Source organism: Schistocerca serialis, chromosome 2 (genome assembly GCF_023864345.2).
Source record: "Schistocerca serialis cubense isolate TAMUIC-IGC-003099 chromosome 2, iqSchSeri2.2, whole genome shotgun sequence".
Taxonomy (NCBI): domain Eukaryota; kingdom Metazoa; phylum Arthropoda; class Insecta; order Orthoptera; family Acrididae; genus Schistocerca; species Schistocerca serialis.
The window spans coordinates 997,066,704-997,085,378 of record NC_064639.1 but is presented as its reverse complement, the minus strand read 5'-3'; the positions used below and the strand labels follow the sequence as shown (position 1 = coordinate 997,085,378).

General features: G+C 42.0%; 1 protein-coding gene across 1 annotated transcript in view; it reads right to left on the bottom strand.

Moving 5' to 3' along the window:
- The window catches only part of LOC126456582 (neuroligin-2-like), a 281,322-nt gene extending 263,139 nt beyond the window's left edge, over positions 1–18,183 (bottom strand). The window contains exons 1-2 of the mRNA XM_050092327.1: positions 18,153–18,183; positions 6,638–6,838 (exon numbers count right to left, since the gene is read on the bottom strand). Of these exons, the coding sequence (XP_049948284.1) occupies positions 6,638–6,838; positions 18,153–18,183 (232 nt within the window). The remainder of the gene's footprint in view (positions 1–6,637; positions 6,839–18,152) is intronic.
- Between the last annotated feature and the right edge of the window lie 492 nt (positions 18,184–18,675).

Genomic DNA, 18,675 nt, shown 5'->3' with positions numbered 1-18,675 from the left:
CCCTTCTTTTACGTCCTAAACTCTACCCAGGACATACTCGCCTCGTTCTTCCATTCTGGTCTTCTAATGTACATTAACTGAAGTTAAAATGTTTAGTTACGCCGGTTGCGAGAGGTGAGGTGATGGTACAGTCATCTAACAACAACTAACACGGACCACGGATGTTGTCGGACGTCAACGCCAGGGCTCTGCGCCATAAGAAGAAGAAGGTTGGTTGGTTGGTTGGTTGTTTGGGGAAGGAGACCAGACAGCGTGGTCATCGGTCTCATCGAATTTTAGGGAAGGATGGGGAAGGAAGTCGGCCGTGCCCTTTCAGAGGAACCATCCCGGCATTTGCCTGGAGTGATTTAGGGAAATCACGGAAAACCTAAATCAGAATGGCCGGACGCGGGATTGAACCGTCGTCCTCCTGAATGCGAGTCCAGTGTCTAACCACTGCGCGAAGAAGAAGGAAGAAGAAGATGAAGAAATCAGGTCACGCCACTAAATTTGACGGCTGTTATTATTACTAATACTGTAAAGAATCAAAATACTGCTGCTTTCTCTTTTCTGATTGTCTGTGTAAGGCTTTTCAAGGGAGTTAATCCTGAGTTAGCACACCGAGCACGGTGATGTATTTTATTCTGGTCTTGGTTAACAATATTCTGTGGGATATAAGAACGAGTGTGGTCCGTCATGGGTGTTTTACGATCATTAGCAAGTAATTTTGGAAAACAATAGTGGGAGAGTTGAATCCAGGTTAGAAAGCAACGCCTGAAACAATGTCTTTTTTCTGATAAGTCCTACAAGTGGCGAAGCCGTATAGGATATACTCCGATGATTGTTTTATCGTTTCTGAATAGAAAGAGTAGCTTGGAAATGATAGAGAATTTGTGGGATTATCAGCTTATTCTATGACTCGAGACCATGCCAGTCTATGTAATAATCTTGACGAATTAATAAAATAACCAGTGGTCCAGTATCCCGTGTTATTTCTTGTGAGTGACTTTACAAAAATATTTATATGAGAAAAAGGCCAAGGAACATCGTTAAGTCAAAGCAGTCAAATGCAAATCAACTTCATAATACAGAGTGCCCGGGTTAAAACATATAATAATAAAAATGTAATAGGCTGAGACACAATTGATGTATTTATTGTCTCGCTTGTATATGTACGGTAACTCAAACAGACTTTTGTGTTTCCTTGCGGCAGTTGGTACCGTTTGCGCAAGCGCGTAACTGACTTGTTTGCATGATGTAGGCCCTTTGTCCTTCGCGGAAGCTACACTTAATGCAACAACGTACGTAGACATGCTGCAGCTGTATGCTGTGCCGCAATTTCAACAAGACAGCGCACCATGCCATTTTCCGAACACTCAACATAATAATCTTATTAAGAGAATTCAGAGTCTGTGATATTTTTGATGATCATGATTTGTAATAAAACGCATTGCACTCGGCGTATCTCGTCTCGGAATGACAATTTGTATCATTCAGCGAGTCTTTGTTGATGGTTGCTAGTTTAAGAAGGGTGGAACTTACGGAAACAATCATTTTAGGCGGCTATGATCACTTTCGTCCCTCAGGGAGTATCTGGTACCACATGTTTCCAAACAGACTTGGCAAAAATGTTACAAAAACTAGGGCTGCGTATTTAATTTTAGTCGTCACTGCTACATTAACACGGCCTAAAGACGGTATCTGGTAACAAGTGGAAGTATCGAGCAGAAGAAACGAGCGGGAGATCGAACACGATGGAATATGGCTACCGTAAACCACCCTATGTGTTTATCACAAAAGAAGCAGAAGATATTAAGAGTTAGTTCACAGTGTTTGCACAAACACCAGAGACGCGGAGGGCGTTTGAAATCGTGTTCCGAGGTGCAATGAGCGTATCTATTCACTTAACGGGACCTGAAAAAAAGATTGATTGCTACTGGGAGATGTGGAAGTGGCTGAAACCGACAGTTCGATAGAGGCATTGTAACTCGATTTCAGTTGTAATCCTGGTCGACAGTGCTAGTTCCCACTAAGTTGCACAACACAGTCGGAAATTGCCACCTGCAATGGAAACTGTGAAGAAACGAGTAAAGCGGCTGTACTTATGAGTGAACTGTAATGTCTAATGGTAAACGGGCCTCGATTCTAGGAAATGTTAATATGTAACGAGTCTTTATAGTCGTCATGGTGTAGTCATACACCGTATCACTCGTTTGGACAACCTGCTTTATCCATAAACGACGTCCTGCATACAAGAGAGGCAGGTGAAGACACGTATACCGTCTAGTGCGATTTCGTGAAGCCGTTCGAAACCATACATCAGTGTCGGATACTAATCAAAATACGATAATACGCAGTCCATTCGCCAATACGAGAACGGCCTGAGGAATATTTGACTAACAGAACCCATTACGCTATACTGGACGGCGAGAAAGTTCTACAGAAACGAATCCAATAACGGATGTGTCCCAAGCAAGCGTAACAGGAACTCTAATGCTTTCAAAATAAATAAATGGTTTCTTAGAATCACCAGCACTGTAATACGATGCTGTAGTTTACAGGATCGTATCGTCCTTGGACGGGCGTTAGTAGCTGCAAAAAAGCTTGGACAAAATTACCATCTTTTACTGAATGACAGCTCTCTTTAAATGTGGGTAATACAATGCCTTCCAGAAAGAGGTAGAAAACGACAATATCAAATTGCAAGATCAGTGGTGAAAAACTTGAGAACGTCAAACTGTGGAAGTATCGGGTACTTATAATTAAAGTGCAACTACTCACAGAGGACCAGTGAGGGCAGCAATTATCGTATGGCAACAAAACTTTCTGGATACGCTAATACGTTAATGTGGAACCGATTTACGGAGAAAAAAAAAAGTTTCAATTTTGGCCACCAGATGCAATTTTGGCACTATACAGCACCCCATCGACCTCTCCGGTGCTTATATTGAACTTATTCTGTAGGTGGCAGTTAATAATAAAAACCATCATTACACTTTTCACACTTCTTTTACCTTTTCTACCAACATCCCGTTATTAATCCATTACATGCGGCGACATTTCTACTCGTCTATCTTGCATTCACAGCGTCAGATTTCCATTTGGTGGCTGAAATTGAAAATGATTTTTTCCGCATAAACCGTTAGGCATTAATGCATTAGAATATCTACCAAGTTTACTGCCGTACAACCATCACAGCCACAATGGACCTTTGTGAGTAACTGCACTTTTAATTATAACCACACAGTATTTAGTGATAATAGTAAGAAAAGAAGGAAAAGCTTAAATTTGGCAGGAGTATATGGAGGATCTATACCAGGTAGATCAACTTGAAATCAATATTACAGAAATGGAAATAGATGTAGATGAGATGGGAGATATGACAATGTGAGAAGAATTTGGAAGAGCACTGAAAGACTTAAGCCGAAACAAGGCCCCGGGGGTAGACGATATTCTGTCACAACTACTAATAGCTTTGGCAGACAAAACTCTTCCATGTGGTGTGCAAGATGTATGAGACAGACTTCAAGAATAATATAATCATCCCAATTCAAAGACAGCTCGTGCTGACAGGTGTGAGTATTACCGAACTATCAGTTTAAGAAGTCATGGCTCCAAAATATTAAAAAGACTTCTTTACAGAGGAATGGACAAACTGGTAGAAGCGAACCTCGGAAAAGTTCAGTTTGGATTGCAGATAAATGTAGGAACACGAGAGGCAATACTGATGCTACGACTTTTCTTAGGACATAGATTAAGGGAAGTCAAACAGCATTTGTAGACTTATAGACAGCTTTTAACAATGTTGACTGGAATAGTCGCTTTGAAATACTGAGGGTAGAAGGGGTAGAATACAGGGAGCGAAAGGATATTTACAACTTGTACAGAAACAAGACGACAGTTGTAAGAGTCGAGGAGCGTGAAAGGGAAGCAGTGGTTGAAAGGAGAGTGACACAGGGTTGTAGCCCATCCCTAATGTTATTCAATTTGTACACTGAACAAGCAGTAAAGGGCGCCAAAAAAGAATCTGGTGCAGGAATTTAAGTTGAAGGAGAGAAGAAATAAAAAAATTGAGTTTTGCACATGACAGCCGGCCACTGTGGCCGAGCAGTTCTAGGCGCTTCAGTCTGGAACCGCGCGACCACTACCTTCGCACGTTCGAATCCTGCCTCGGGCATGGATGTGAGTGATGTCCTTAGGTTAGTTAGATTTAAGTAGTTCTAAGTTCTAGGGGACTGATGACCTCAGATGTTAAGTCCCATAGTGCTCAGAGCCATTTGAACTATTTTTTGCAGATAACATTGTAATTCTGTCAGAGACGGACTTCGAGGAACAACTGAACGGAATGGACAGCGTCTTGAACGGAGGATATAAGATGAACATCAACAAAAGCAAAACAAGGATAACGGAATGCCGTCGAATTAAATCAGGTGATGCTCAGGGAATGAGATTAGGAAACGTGACACTTGGGCACGAAAATAACTAATAACGGCCGAAGGAGGAAAAATGTACAATTTAGAGTGGCAATATGTTAACGTCGAACATGTTCCGAAGTCGTTTCTGAAAGTATTTGTCTGGACTGAGGTCATGTACGGAATTGGAACATGGATGATAAACGGTCTAGATAAAAAGAGTAGAAGCTTTTGAAATGTGGTGCTACAGAAGAATGCTGAAGATTCGATGGGTCGACCACCTAACTAATGAGGAGGTACTGGACAGAATCGGTGAGACAAGAAATTTGTTGCACAACTTGAAAAAACGAAGGGATCGGTTGATAGGACACATTTCGAGACATTAAGAGATCACCAATTTACTATTGGAGAGAAGTGAGGTATGGGGGGCTGTAAAAATCGTAGAGGGAGACCAAGAGATGAATACAGCAAGCAGCCGGCCGGAGTGGCCGTGCGGCTCTAGGCGCTACAGTCTGGAGCCGAGCGACCGCTACGGTCGCAGGTTCGAATCCTGCCTCGGGCATGGATGTGTGTGATGTCCATAGGTTAGTTAGGTTTAAGTAGTTCTAAGTTCTAGGCGACTGATGACCTCAGAAGTTAAGTCGCATAGTGCTCAGAGCCATTTGAAAACAGCAAGCAGCTTCAGGAAGATGTAAGTTGAAGTAGCTATTCGGAGATGAAGAGACTCGCGCAGGATAGAGTAACGTGGAGAATTGTATCAAACCAGTCTCCGGACGGAATATCACAACACAAACAGTAGGAATAAATATGAAATGATACGATCACATTAAATGTGAATTATGGAAGGCAAATGGAAGACAGATTTTTTGTAAGGTTGATCGGAGAACTGAATGCATCTGTAAAGACTGTCGCATGCAAAATGCTAATGCGATTAATTCTAGAGCATTGCTCCAGTGTTTGGAATCCTCAGATAGGGACGACTGACATCCAATGATTTCAGAGAGGTGCTGTTATGATAGTAACAGGTGGTGGAGCTCATACGAAAGTGTAACAAAAAGAGAATCATTGGAAGGAAGAGGCACTTCTCGCGGGACATTGCTGTGCAAATTTATGGCAAGTGTATTCCAAGGAAGCTGTGCGAACATTATGCCGTCACAATAGTATACCTCCCGCAGCGATAATGAGACATTACGACAAATACGTAGTCGTACAAACAATCATTTTTACGGTTCCATAGGTCAGTCTGTAGAAACGAAACTCTTACAAGATCATTTCATTGTCTGCCTCTCCCTGTCGGTGCGTTCGTCAGTCGGTCCGACTGTTAAGGCCCATATTTTTTTAAGAGCGGGTAGACGTATGACGTTCAAATTTATGTCACACAGTAAGGCGATAATCCCTTGGCGGTGTAATAAACGTAAGCTTTTAAGTCAACCCAGTCGAAAGGTGCGGTCATTTATGTCACTTATTTTGATACTCAACCATCAAAACCTGTAGGATGTTTCCCGTTACCCTAGACTCACGAATTTGGGCATGAATCAAGGTTTCGCAGAACAGATGTAGGGAAAATTCAGAAAGTGTTAATTTGTAGTAACAAAAAATTAGTCATTTGTTACCCGAATCTCTCTCTTTCCGTCACTGTGTTAAGATGTCTTTTTCTGAGGCACAAGTAGACGTATTCAGTTGAAATTAATTTCACATACTAAGCTACATGGTCCCGTGATGGGTTAAAAAAGTAAGCTCCTAAGTCAATGTAGCCTAAAGATACGGCTGTTTAAGTCATATTTTGATACCCGCAAACTCACCCTTTAAAACCTATAGGGTACTTCCCATGGACCATGAAATTTGGCAAGGAGCAAGGTTTCACAGTGAAAATAAAGGAAAGAATCAGAAAAGTGTGAGTTTTTAATTATGTCACACAAAGAAAATATTTCTTGCGTCATTAGTAATCCGACTTCAAATTTAAAATTAATATTGGAATTCACGGAACCGGTACCTTGCCAGTATCAACGTCGATCAGGCAAAAGTCGTCGACATGATGGACTCCCGGTAAGGATGAAATGTCTACATACTAATTAAGCTCCTACGGAGCCTGGCCAATTTTGCCCTCGTTCGGTACGCGAATGGAACAGGAAGAAATATCTTTAACAATGGTTCAACGTATCTTGCGCCATGATTGTGGAATAGACGCAGATTTACGTCTGACGTATGAACACTGGTAGTTTAGGGCGTAGGCAGCTGTGACTCACCTGGCATTACGGTAGGCGACGTCATGAGGAAGTTGATGCAGGCGGCTCCGGTCCCGTGGCCAAACAGCGTCACGTTGGAGGGGTCGCCGCCAAAGTGCGCGATGTTCTGCTGCACCCAGTGCAGCGCCGCGATCTGGTCCATCAGGCCGTAGTTCGCCACCCGCGCCTTTAGGTGCGGCGCCAGGTTCGCGTTCAGGAACCCTGCAACAACAGCGGTTTTTCAGCCTCATATTAGAAACAACTCAGCCGAAAGACCTCGGTTAGTGCTATGGTCTAGAAATTAGGAATTCATCAGTGGTAAGATTCGAATAGTTGTACTATTTTTACAGCTCACTTTCAGGAGCTGTGTCTCATCTTTAGATGTGTCTGCAAAGTTAGAAATAAATAATGACGCCTATCCAAATTGTCAGCATTAAAAAAACTAAAGAGAAGTTATACTAAAATTCTTAAGAGGAATCCCTACGTATGTACATAAAAATGGGCTCCGTAAACGTCGAATAATAAAAGTTAAATCGGTGTATAATAGTACGTCCTCGGTAAATGGCGTAAAAAAGAAGACCCTTTCAACTCCTAGACCTACAAGAAGAAAGCCTCTAGCAAAAGAGTTAAGGGCGTGCCAAACATGGATCCGCATAAAGTTACGTAGGTGATCTTCCAATTACTGAAACGAAGAAAAATGGTGGTAGGTATATAGTCTATGCATCCGTAGGCATGTGTGAAAACACAATGTTAGCCCTGAGTAAATGTTGCTACTCGCCAGTGCTGAACACACACACACACACACACACACACACACACACACACACACACACACACACACACACACACCAGGCCTGTCCCAAGCACACACCAAAGTTGAAATGCCGGTGTGAGAGACAGTATAGCCGTAACGTAAACGACTGTACCGCCCGCCCCAACTGACGATCAAATTCTGAGATATTGTAACGGTTTTCATCTAGTCTAGGAACTCACAGACTAGAATGAACTGCACTGAGGCACTAGTATTACAGATTACAGCATGTGCCGTAAACCCATTAAAAATCAACAAATAGGGCCAAAATCAAGTAAAGCCTAGGAAAAAAACTTTCTAAGGCCAAGATCGCAAAAATAATTTTTTATTTACGAACAACCAGTTTCGACAGATTTTGCTGTCATCTTCAGGCCTTCAAATTTTGTATTACAAAAAGTGTTCAATTTGAGTTCGACCTCACACCAAGCTGTGATGTAGATAAAATGTAGCACACGAGAACATGACGTGAGGTCCAAAATTAACACATTTTATAACATAAAATCTTGAAGATCTGAAGATGACAGCAAAGTCTGTCGCTATGGTTGAGTGTAAATAAAGAAATATTTACGCAATCCCGGCTTTAGAAAGTTTTTACCAATAAAATAGATCGCTCCTTCTAATTTCTCAGCATGAGAAAATTCAATTGAAGCCTAGGAGTTGAGAGGATCTTCTCTTTTATGCCATGTACCAGGAATGCACTAATTTAACCTCGGTTGTTCGACTTCAATGGATTCACATTTTATGTGCGTACATGTTTTTTTTTAAGAATTGTACTATAAGTTCTCTTTAGCTTTTTTTACTGCTAACAATTTGGATAGTCTTAATTATTTATAACATTTCAGATGATACTGAAGACCGAACAAAGGTCCCAAAAGAGAGCTGTGCTTTCCTGTTCGGAAATAATTTTTTTTTTACAGCTATAGCGGATCTTATCATTGGTGAATATCAACAGTTGTGGATATCCCGTCAGGAGAAACTTGTGCCACATTACGAACTGTTTCATGGCGATGAAAATTTACGACAGAAGCACCAAGTATGTAAATTCTGGTTACAGTACTCCCAGTTCGATTAATTGACCACTATAGTTGAGATGTGATTCCAAATGATGAAATCCAGCCTGTAGTCCACAAAGTCTACCAAAAAGGTGAGTTAAAAGAGCTCCAAAAGCGTGGAGCTCCATTTGTGGTATACACCAGGTTTTGTGTAGGAGTGGAAGTTTAGTCACTGTAGCCTCGTTGTGTGTCTCTGACTCTCCAGGCTGAGTTAGTAATCGGACATCTGCTTACCATTTCGTTCTTGTTATCTGCCCATTTGGTCTCATGGGATTGCTTAAAATCTTCACTGCCATCCATTTCTGAGCGTGTACCCACTTGACGACAGTGGATTGTGATAGAAGCTTCCATTTTCAAACCTAAGTCTACTTATTTCACGTCTTTCCTACTACAGGATATATATATTTCGTATGGCTAATAGAATATAGCAGTAAGTAAGTAATAACACAAACAACGTATAAAAACAATGAATGGTCAATGTTACAAGCAACAAACAATCATTAGATCTAAAAAAGGAAGTAAAACACAAAATACACAAAAATACATAGAAATTATAGTAATAGTATCTAGTAATACGTTTTTCAGAAGGAAAAGAGTAGACCAGACTCATGGATGTACGTCCAAGTCCCTCAGCCAGCCAGAAGCATCTCTCTCCAGGAGGTGCAGCTCCTGTATTGTGCCAGGGAAACTCCATTGCGATATGATGTAGAGTTTGTGGATTCCCACAGTCGCAGTTGGGTGAGTCAGTCTGTCCCCATTTGTGCTTCCAGTAATTACATCTACCATAGCCTGTTCGGATACGATTTAAAGTTGTCCAAGATTTTCTGGGAAGACCGAAGCCCTCGGGCCGTACGATTGGGTCCGAGACTAAGTTAAGGTGATCAGGGTTAGACATATCCCATTCCCGACGCCATGCTTCGTCGATATCATAATTGTCCTCGATCAGCTGTTGCCCTAATCTCCATGACTAACGGATGTACACGAGAAAAGCTTTTTCTCGTATCTTATACGTAGGTTGGAACTTAAATAGTGGCACCTACTTATTCACAACCGATAGAAAAGAGTTACATGTTTTCACCTGTTACTGTCCTTCAAAGTAGTCACCAGCGTTGTGTAGAACCCGTTGACAGCGATGTGGAAGGCGTAGTATACCATTCGCAGAGCCTGTTCTGCTGATGGTGCGAGTGGAGCGGTCTACTGCCTGTCGAATCTCTAGAACAGTTCTGAAGCGAATGCCACGAGGTGGTTCCTTCATCTTCGGAATCAAATCAAAGTCACAAGGACTTAAGTCCGGTCAGTACAGTGCCTCCCAGTCCCATCGACCGAACAGAGCAGCCACAGCTTGCGCTGTATGCGCCCGCGCATTGTCGTGCAAAATCATGGGTGGGTTGCGCAGAATGTGTCGCCGCTTCTTTCGCAAAGCTGGTCGCAGATGATGCTCCAAAAACGACCTGCTTTGCGAAAGAAGACGATGATGAGGATATTATGGATGCTGTTCAACGTAGCCCGGGTACCAGTACACGACGTATCTCTCAACCATTAGGCATTTCACAATCTGAGGTATGGCGCACACTGAAGTACAATAATCTGTGCCTTTACCATAAACAAAAAGTGCATCGTTTACATCCGGGAGATCCTACCCCTTCGCTTGGAGTTGTGCAACTGGTTCAATACTAATCGGCAGTTACACAAATACATTTTATTTACTGATGAGGCACAGTTTGCCCGAGATGGTATAAACAATTTATATAACGAGCACGTATAGTCTGAAGCAAACCCACATGCAATAGTGCAACGCAATTTCCAGCAGCGATTTAGCATAAATGTGTGGTATGGTACAATCGACACACTCTTTATTGGACCATTCATTTTCCCAGGACGTCTAACTGGCGAGTCGTACTTACAATTCCTTCACGAAGAAATGCTCCGCTTGCTCTAAGATGTTCCACTTCCTACGCGATTGAAAATGTATTTTAAACATGACGGCACGCCTCCACATTTCACCATCGCCGTTACTATAATTTTAAATGAACATTTTCCCCATAAATGGATTGGTCGTGGTGCTACAAGTTTGTGACCATGCAGATCGCCCAATTTAACACCAATATAATTTTTTTGTGTGGGGATGGATGACATATTTAATGAGGACAAAGTCAATACAAGTTAGGCTTCATTTGCTCGCATTATGAATGCAATAGACGAAATTAAGATCAACTCTGTGAAACTGAAACGAGCAACAATATCTGCTCATACACGTGCCACTAAATGCACAGAAATTGGTGGAGACATTTTTGACCATTTGTTGTGAATGTATTGTGAAATTGTATGTACACTGTACAACTTCCTTAACACTGGGCCTTGTTTTTTCTGGTTTAACATGAATTCACGTGTGCTATGGTATTAATAAAAGCAGATTATCTGCCACATTCATACAGTTTTAGTTATTGTTATTACCATAATTTTTCCAAAATTATATTCTCTACAACTTCTGTTGAAAACTTTGTGTAATTGTTTGGAAATTAAAAAAGCAAATTGGGCCAAATAGATAATAAATTAATAATTTTACGAAATTACTTATTTGCTTCTCTGGATGTTCTGGAATACTACTGCAGCTACAAGTCTGGGACATGTTCTATTAGATTTGCCAGGTCAGTAGCAACAAAATAAATCGAAATCGTGCTTTACTTTAAAGTCGTACAGTTTTGTGATAGCTTCGTATTAGCGAAGTTGTTAAATTTCAGGCAAAATTTTGTATTAGCCGTAGCTCCGTAACTAAACATTTGCGGATCTATGTTTATACGAATTTTTTCTTTAGTTTTACTTGTACCATAACATATTAAAATATTTGCATATCTTCGTCAATCACCCTGTATATATATTGGCGTCGTAGAGTGTATCTCCATTCGTGGCGGTAAGCGCTGCTGGTTTGTCTGGAAACAAACTTCTTCCATTTACTCGCGGTATTTGCTGTTGACGACAATAAGACCTACATTACTTTTGGCCCTCAAGCTTGCATTCAATATTGCTCGGTCTTCTCTCTGGTTTGTTTTCCCGGCAGTGTTGGTTGTACATTAACAGTGGTACACAACGGTATGGATAGATTTACTGATGAGGATTCGGCCAATATTCATTTCATTAATGGGTTCACAGAATGCAATCGAATAGCGGCAATACGATGCTATCTTCAGTTCTTCCTGCAACAATGTCAACCACCTCAGTTGTTTTGCATCTTTACTTAGGCGCCACGAACAACACGATCCTTTCGTGTTACTACGCTTTGGTGATTACGTATCACAGAGTGTTTTACTGCTCTGAACTTATTTTTCAAGAAATACAGATAATTCTGGTATCAAAGCCGAATAAATCATAATTATATTATTACTCCATAAGGACCCACCGCAGAACACAGGTATAACAAAATACTCGGAAAATATCTTGCTGGAGTTGTGGTTCAATGTGAGCTTAACACCGATATTTGTCTCGTAAATGTGAGAGTGAGCGTAAGAGTCTGCCTGCTAGGCACCATCTCCACTTTGTCTTTCTACTTGCGCAATCGAGCACACCTGAACTGGACAATTTTTTAGTCCTCCCGTGACTGTTAAACTAATGAATGATGTGCTTTTCTTTTTTTGGGGGAAATATTTCTCCATATTTATAATGAAGTTAGTTGAGATCGGTTATTGTATTACGATTTCTATGAAACTCCACACATTTCTCGCTTGCGTTATTTTTATTTAAAAAATAGTAGGAACTATCGAAACACGTTGCCAGCTTCAGAAACGCGTGTGCTTAATTATGCTGTGTGGTTGAGTCTCCGTATGACGGTTATCATTTTCGTTGAGGGTACTTTTTGTCTTTTGTTTTTATGGGCATTGTTGCAGAAATAGTTGAGACACATTCTAAAAAGGGGCAACATTACGTCGCTGCATGACATAATCGGCTTGGTACAAATAGTGACTGAGAAACCTTGACTCATCTATAGCGGAAACTTTACACATCGTCATAAAATTGCCACATACCATGTCATTTTGGCGATGTAACCGAGTGCTCAGTGCAGTATTTATGCCATTCGTGGAGAATACGGCCTCTTTCTCATCATCAGAGCAGCAATCGATCCCTGCCGCCCGATATAGTGATGCCAGCACGGCGTGTGGCAAGTGCGAACCGTGGTAGCTATTAGTGGCCCATGTCCAGGCGATCGCTTCACGTCTGCCAATTACCGGCTGTTGATGAACCACCACTTCCAGGGAAACACGAGACGTCACAGCACGAAACATCGTGCCTCTTAAGTTACGAAGGACAGCCTCATAACTGACAAGCTGACCGTACGAACTTCCCCTCACCTACTTGTTTCATATTGACGGGGTGTGTAGAACACGCCTAGGTCTTCAACATACACTACGTGATCAAAAGTATCCGGATACCCCCAAAAACATACGTTTTTCTTATTAGGTGCATTGTGTTGCCACCTACTGCCAGGTACTCCATATCAGCGACTTCAGTAGTCATTAGATGTCGTGAGAAAGCAGAATGGAGCGCTCAGCAGAACTCATGGACTTCGAACGTGGTCAGATGACTGCGTGTCACTTGTGCCATACGTCTGTACGCGAGACTTCCACACTCCTAAACATCCCTAGGCCCACTGTTTCCGATGTGATAGTAAGTGGAAACGTGAAGGGACACGCACAGTGTACAGCCGACCTCGTCTGTTGACTGACAGGCCCTGTCGAAAGTTGAAGAGGGTCGAAACGTGTAGTAGACAATTCACACACACTCACATCACATAGGAATTCCAAACTGCATCAGAGTCGACTGCAAGTACTACGACAGTTAGGCGGGAGGTGAGAAAACTTTGATTTCATGGTCGAGCGCCTGTTCATAAGCCACACATCACCCCGGTAAATGCCAAACGACGTCTCGCTTGGTGTAATGAGCTTGAACATTGGACGACTGAACAGTGAAAAAAGGTTATGTGGAGTAAAGACTCACGGTACACAATGTGGCGATCCGATGGTACGGTGTGGGTATGGCGAATGTCCGGTGAACGTCATCTACCTGCGTGTGTATTGCCAACAGTAAAATTAGGAGGCTATGGAGTTATACTGTGGTCGTGTTTTTCATGGAGGGGTCTTGCAAACTTTGTTGGCTTGCGTGGCACTATCACATCACAGGCCTACATTGATGTTTTAACCACCCTGTTGCTTCCCACTGTTTAAGAGCAATTCGGGGATGGCGCTTGCATCTTTCAGTAGAACCAAGCAACTGTTCATAATGCACGGCTTGTGGCGGACTGGTTACACGACAATAACATCCCTGTAATGGACTCACCTGCACAAAGTCCTGACCTGAATCCTACAGAACACTTTTGGGATGTTTTGGAACGCCCATTTCGTGCCAGGTCTCACCAACCGACATCGATACCTCTCCTCAGTGCAGCACTCCGTGAATGGGCTGCCATTCCCCAAGAAACCTTCCAGCACCTGATTGAATGTATGCCTGCGAGAGTGGAAGCTATCATCAAGGCTAAGGGTGGGCCAGCACCATACTGAATTCCAGCATTACCGATGGGGACCACCACGAACTTGTAAATCATTTGCAGCCAGGTGTCCGGATTCTTTTGACCAAATAGTTTATATTAACAGGAAGCAGCAGCTCTCAACCATTTTCGAGAAAATCTAGTTTGCAAATTTAAGACCTCCTTATAATCTTCGTATGGTCGCTCGCATTCAAGCAGTCAGTAGTTGAGCGAGTAAACGCTTGTTAGTATCATACGCTGGAGGTCCGCGGATCGAAGGTCGCTGCCGGTAATTTTTCTTCCACGTAATTGTAACGACATATTTATTGTGATTGTGACTCATCGTATGAACTTATATTACAGGTACTCCTGCGCGGAGTTTTGACCCACCAGAAACAGTTGTATGTGCAGAAACTACTTCGGATGGCGGAGAGAGGAGGGAAACAATTTAAAAATACGGGTAATATTTCCAGGTAATACTTCATTCGTATGTTAGCTCGCCGAGGTAGTTGCTTCCCAACGCTACAAGATGTCTGATTCTACGACTAAAAGTAGAGATGGGCCTGGTACATCTTTAGCAAATTGAAGTGAGCCTGACTGAGAAGCCGAATCGGGTTTGCAAATGTTCAAATGTCTGTGAAATCGTATGGGACTTAACTGATAAGGTCATTAGTCCCTAAGCTTACACACTACTTAACTTAAATTATCCTAAGGACAAAAACACACCCATGCCCAAGGGAGGACTCGAACCTCCGCCGGGACCATCCGCACAGTCCATGACTGCAGCGCCTCAGACCGCTCGGCTAACCCCGCGCGGCTCGGGTTTGCAGTGAAGTTCAGATGTGCGATTAAAAATAGCAGTCGTGTATAGCGACAGTTCTTTCTCCAAAACAATCTCATCGCTTCGAGTTTTTCTGCAGTAAAAACACAAAATTCACGGATATTGGAGAAGAACTATTTCCAGCACTTCTGAAATGCCAGCGGAGAAACAACTCGTGACTCAAGACGATATAATTGCCCAGCCAGAAATGGACGAAACAGGTTTGGTGGAAGAAATCAAAGAAATCGCTTCATCTTCATCATACGATTACAAGCCTGAGGAGAACCGGACGAAAGTGGCCAGCGATTATGTTACGAAGGATTACGAGGTTAGAGTAATCAATTTAGCGAGATAGCAGAGTGGTAATGACTCTTTTGTTAGAGTTATGTAGGAACGAAAGAAAGTACCAGGAGAGAGAAACTATCCAGCGATCTCAAGCGTTTACTCGCTCCGCTGCGGGCTCCTTAAGTCCTGAGGACAATACAAGGTTATAAGCACGCCTGAAACTTTCGAACTCTCTTTTCTCGTAAACGATTGGGAGCTCTCTCTTCCTGTTTATATCGTTGGAGTCTTAGTCGTACCCTAAGACGCTGTCAATATGAAACAAATCGGTGAGGGGCAGTTCGTACGGTCCTTATGAGAAAGAATACCATACTAGTCAATTTAAAAATACTGCAATGGCCTCATATATAAGGCATGGGAGGCCGTTCAACCTGGAGGAGAATGTACCTAGGAACACACGGTGTTTTAGAATTACATGAAGGAATGCGCACTAGTAACCACCACAAGAAATTTCAGGCATTTTCTACTGTTTTTGCTGTGAGACATGAGGTTGTGATGTGAGCAGTCTTCATAAATACAAGGAGTCTACATATTTACGTTCTGTATAACATATTACAGCTGTTTTGGGGATATTGTTAATTCTTAAATTACAGATTTTAAAGATGAGTAAGATTCTGTGTATTTCTTAGAACTTGGTATCTGATGTTTTTACAGTTAAGCCAGTCTTCGTCGGTCGTGCAGCATCTTTTACCTTGAAACTGAAAAATGTTTTCTACCATGGAACACTGAAGTTCGCAAATAAACTGAGTTTCTTAAATGTGTTAATGATTTTCACTGTTTTGAAGATGGAAATTTGTGTTAGTTGCCATCAGTTTCAATTTCAAAATGTTCTTAACTTGTGAATGGTTTTTGATCATAATTCTTCTCGATTAGGTTTTATTTACTGATTATAAGTGTTACATAGAGCAATACTATAAGTAATACACTATTAAATACAGTATTGACGAGGTTCTCCCGATTACAACAATTTTAAATTTGAATAGAATATTTGTTCCTTGGTACATGACCATATTGTACCTAGGAAACCTTTCTTCTCAGGAGCATTTTTTTTTTTTTTAATTTCAGAAAAAGACTGCATCACACAAAGTGAATGCTATCATTGCAAGATAGAATAAGAAAATATGCTTGACTTATGTTACAAGGACGGCTAGAAGCTTAAGTCTTAGAAGTGTTCCAACGCACAACACTATCACCTACAAAAAGTGCCTGATGTAGCAGATAGAAAAGTTTACTTAAATGAGCAAAATAATCTTACATATCATGATTTTGAAAATGAAAATGTTAATACAAATTTATCTTTAGCTACGGTAACGTCGTGTCTGTATTCACACCTCACCGTACTGCTAAGGAAATAAATCTTCACCTTTTAGGCGACAGACTTCCTGTAGAGTCAAAACACCCAGATATGCTTACCCAATGCAATCGAGGGAATGTTCATAATTAAAATGACTTCTGCAGAATGAATTAACATTCTTTACAATTCGGTGGCTACACTATTGGCACTGGAGTTCTTGGTAGAAACTCAACTGCCGGCCGGAGTGGCCGAGCGGTTCTAGGCGCTACAGTCTGGAATCGCGCGACCGCTACGGTCGCAGGTTCGAATCCTGCATCGGGCATGGATGTGTGTGATGTCCTTAGGTTAGTTAGGTTTAAGTAGTTCTAAGTTCTATGGGACTGATGACCATAGCAGTTAAGTCTCTTAGTGCTCAGAGCCATTTGGAGCATTTGATTTTAGAAACTCAACTACGAAGAAAGTTCAGCTGCAAGTCGAATAATTGAAAGCTTAAACTGGTATTGAAATTGTCTGCGCAGCTGATGAAAAGAATCGATATGAACAAGGCTCTTTGGTTTTGTATACATCATTTCTGTATAGAGTTACCCCATTACAGATACACTATAATTATGTTTTATGAGCATTTATTATAGATTTTAGTTCCGTATTCGTGTATTTCGACTTTAATGGGATATTTTGCAGCGTTTAAAGTAATATCTTTCGTGATGGACATTGGTGAACTTCTGTGGGCTGAATCATGGTCACGTCATGTTTACGAAACTTCTCGGGAAATGTATATTTTTAATTGTTCGTGTGTTCTAGAGCTATTACACGCATCATCTGAACTTTTTTATCGCACGTCGTATACTACCGATGACCAAACAGAAATTTACGAGTGGCTACTCAAGAGTACAAACCGAGTGTACCGGCGGATTGGAGTGTTTTGTCTATAACTCGTGCATCTGGTTCTGTAACGCGATGGAAATCTCACAGTCACAGTGAACCTTCCAGCAACCTTTCGACGTACGCGGCTTTGTCGATGGAGCACACCAATTTTGCCCATAGAGGTAAAGAAATATAAAAGACGCTTTAAATAAACGGTGAATTCGTAATATCAGCCCAAAGAAAAATGTGAACATAAACTGACAGTATGCGTGAATTTTAACGCAAGAAATACCAAGTCAGCGAAAGGTCAGTGAGTGGAACTGTGGCACTCACGGACATTCGCTAACAGGAACATAATGATTGGGAGGATTCGAGCCGCCTACCTCCGTGAGAAGCACCAACACAATAGTGAAGTCAACAATCCCTGATCAGTGATACTAAAGAGTAATTAAACACCGTGATATTTCCTTCATTACATCTGTTTAATGGGCGGAAGTCTACATCCATTCACATTTCGCGAAGGCTGCAGATAGTGGAATAAATGATGGCGCTAATGGATAAATTTCCTAAGATTAGGTGACCCTAACCCATGACACATTGTGGTAAGTTTCCACCGGTGAGAACATTTCGTATATGTACTCTCTGCAGTCTTACTTTGGCTATCACAATATTTCATTGTGAAGTATTACTTTTACAACAGTATTTTAGCTTATCTCCCCACAATGAAATGAGAAAACCTAGATTACGGGAAGCGGCCTACGTCATTAATTATGAAGTACATTTACAGCTTCGCCAGACACACCGGTAAATAATACATTTCAAACTCGTCTGTACTGACTTCGTGTGGTAGGTCCATCAAGCCAGTCCATCTTCCATTATTATGTTTGATTTGGATATCATTTCTAAAATCATTTTTTTCTTCAACCTTGCAGCCGCTGTGGAGGTTTCAGCTGCCAACTTTGAGTGTGGTCGGCGAGGGTAGTAGGTGACGGATTCCCAGAAATGCGGACGGCCTACACAATAGCGCCGCCACTCCAGTAGTGAACAGACTGGCGGCAGGCGAGATTACCGGCCGTAGGACAGGCGCCATAGAGCGTCGCCCGACGCCCGCCTTCTGATGTTAGTAATCGGCGGCTACGGACGCCCCGGGCACCGTTTTATGAGGGCGAACACTGGTGACCAAAGCGGTGTGATTTGAGAGGGACGACGGAGGACAGTCGCTACGGCCTATGACATTATTTGCTCGGAAGCAGGCATGGGCACTATGGGGGGACCAGCCTGTGACGCACCACGTAGGCCCTGTAATTACCACAGTCCTTTGGTGTCCCACGCCCGAGAACTTCCCTCGCAGACATCTCGTG